The following is a 1607-nucleotide window of genomic DNA, read 5'->3' as shown; positions in this document are numbered from 1 at the left end:
TTTTGCTGCTTGCTACAAAGGGAAAACCCGCACAGCTCTCATGTCGGGGTTAGCTGGAGTGAGTGACAGCAAACCACCAATCAAAACCATTCTTGATCAGATCACAGCAGGACAACCGAGCTAGCTCAGCTTGTTGCTCTGATAACTTAAGATCCAGACGTCCGTGATTAAAATCCTTCATCCGGTTAAATATCGTTAAAAAAAATTCCAATCGTCTCGAATTAAAGTTCAAGAAAGGATGGTTTGACTGTCTTTTCTTCAATTCCTGTATTTTTCGTATCGCAGGGGAAGAAAATATCGCAATGTCAGTTCTTTCCAATATCGTGCAGCCCTACTAGGGATGCACGATACATCCGTGTACACACACCTTTCCCCCCCATCGGCACATCGGTAAAATGCTCCGGTGTTTACGTTTTGCTCGGTGAGCGGGAGACGTCGCGTTAGGGTTAAGACTTACACCTGCTTGTAGATCGGGGCATCCCTAGTGTTTATATATTTGATCAAGTTTCTTTAACTCTCTACACACGTCTCTTCGATATTGACTATTCTTGCACTATTTCTATTGTATTTTATTTGTATTTACTTGCACCATGGTATCTGTGTTATTGTGTTGGAGGAGGAGCCTGTGACCTCAGAGCTTCCTTGTCACACTGTAGCTCTGCACACATGGCAATGAAAGCCTTGAACCTTGAAGCAGCAGCAGCTGCGTTGCTCTGCAGGACTCACCTTGACCAGGTGCGGCCTCACGTTGGTGATCATGGAGGTGTAGCGCTCCACCACGGGGGGGAAGCCCACCTCCAGCTGAGCCTTGGCGTGCCCCGCTCTCTTCATGACGGTCGTGGACTTCTTGCACCACGGGACGAAGTGTTTGTAGTCGTCCACGTTGGCCACCACGTCGTACATCTCCTGCATCGAGAAGCTGAGGAGTGCACAATAGGATTCAAATACATATAACTTTATTTATACAGGCCTTTGGATACACAAAAATATAAACAACAACAGAAGTCAATAAACAAAGGATGGAATAAAACAAGAATTATAAATGTTAATATATAAATAAAATAAGAATAATAAGGAATTAAAAAATATAAAAAATAAGAACAAAACCATAAATAAATAAAATAAGAATAAAATAAATAATAAAATAATAATAATAAATTTAATTAATTAAGTAAGAATAACAAAATAATAACAAATAAATAATACAATAATAAAATAAATAAAGATTTAAAAATAAGAATGTAAAGAAAGGACTAACATAGTAATCAATAACGCTCAATTTAAATGAGTAATAATGTCGTTGTGGATGAATTACCCGAGTATCCTGCGCTCTGAGTACTCCTTCCTCTTGTTGGTGAAGCTGAGGAAGTTTCTGCTCGGAGGAACCGTCGTCATCGTGTCCTGAAAGCAAAGCATTCTGGGAGTTCTGGTCATCAGAATGCCGCATGACGACAGGTGTCTGAAAGGTGAGAGGAAACGTCCCGTTAGATTCCCTCTGGAAAGAGGGAGTCTCTGCGACAACAGTGTGTGTGTGTGTGTGTGTGTGTGTGTGTGTGTGTGTGTGTGTGTGTGTGTGTGTGTGTGTGTGTGTGTGGGGTGGGGGTGGG

General features: G+C 41.6%; 2 protein-coding genes across 2 annotated transcripts in view; both read right to left on the bottom strand.

Annotated features, from left to right (window-relative positions):
* The window catches only part of LOC104956549 (vigilin-like), a 6303-nt gene extending 6261 nt beyond the window's left edge, over nt 1-42 (bottom strand). Inside the window, exon 1 of the mRNA XM_010784044.1 lies at nt 34-42. Coding sequence (XP_010782346.1) covers nt 34-42 — 9 coding nt within the window. The remainder of the gene's footprint in view (nt 1-33) is intronic.
* A 588-nt stretch (nt 43-630) lies between these two features.
* Nucleotides 631-1513, bottom strand: LOC104956501 (coenzyme Q-binding protein COQ10 homolog A, mitochondrial-like). Its single transcript, XM_010783981.1, has 2 exons — nt 1316-1513; nt 631-919 (listed from the first exon to the last, which is right to left on the bottom strand). Exons 1-2 carry the CDS (start codon nt 1432-1434, stop codon nt 646-648), a joined length of 393 nt encoding a protein of 130 aa, XP_010782283.1. The 5' UTR covers nt 1435-1513; the 3' UTR covers nt 631-645.
* Nucleotides 1514-1607: the final 94 nt, after the last annotated feature.

Source organism: Notothenia coriiceps, unplaced genomic scaffold (genome assembly GCF_000735185.1).
Source record: "Notothenia coriiceps isolate Sejong01 unplaced genomic scaffold, NC01 NC01_scaffold00026098, whole genome shotgun sequence".
In the NCBI taxonomy this organism is placed as follows: Eukaryota; Metazoa; Chordata; class Actinopteri; order Perciformes; family Nototheniidae; genus Notothenia; species Notothenia coriiceps.
Note: the sequence above shows the minus strand (reverse complement) of the source record. Positions and strands in the feature narration are given on the sequence as shown.

What these genes read in the sequence shown, in the direction of transcription:
- LOC104956501 (XM_010783981.1), bottom strand. Translation starts at nt 1,434, where the DNA reads ATGACCAGAACTCCCAGAATGCTTTGCTTTCAGGACACGATGACGACG. An exon ending in TCAGAGCGCAGGATACTCGG is followed by an intron (nt 920 to 1,315) that starts GTAATTCATCCA and finishes TGCACTCCTCAG; the next exon opens with CTTCTCGATGCAGGAGATGT.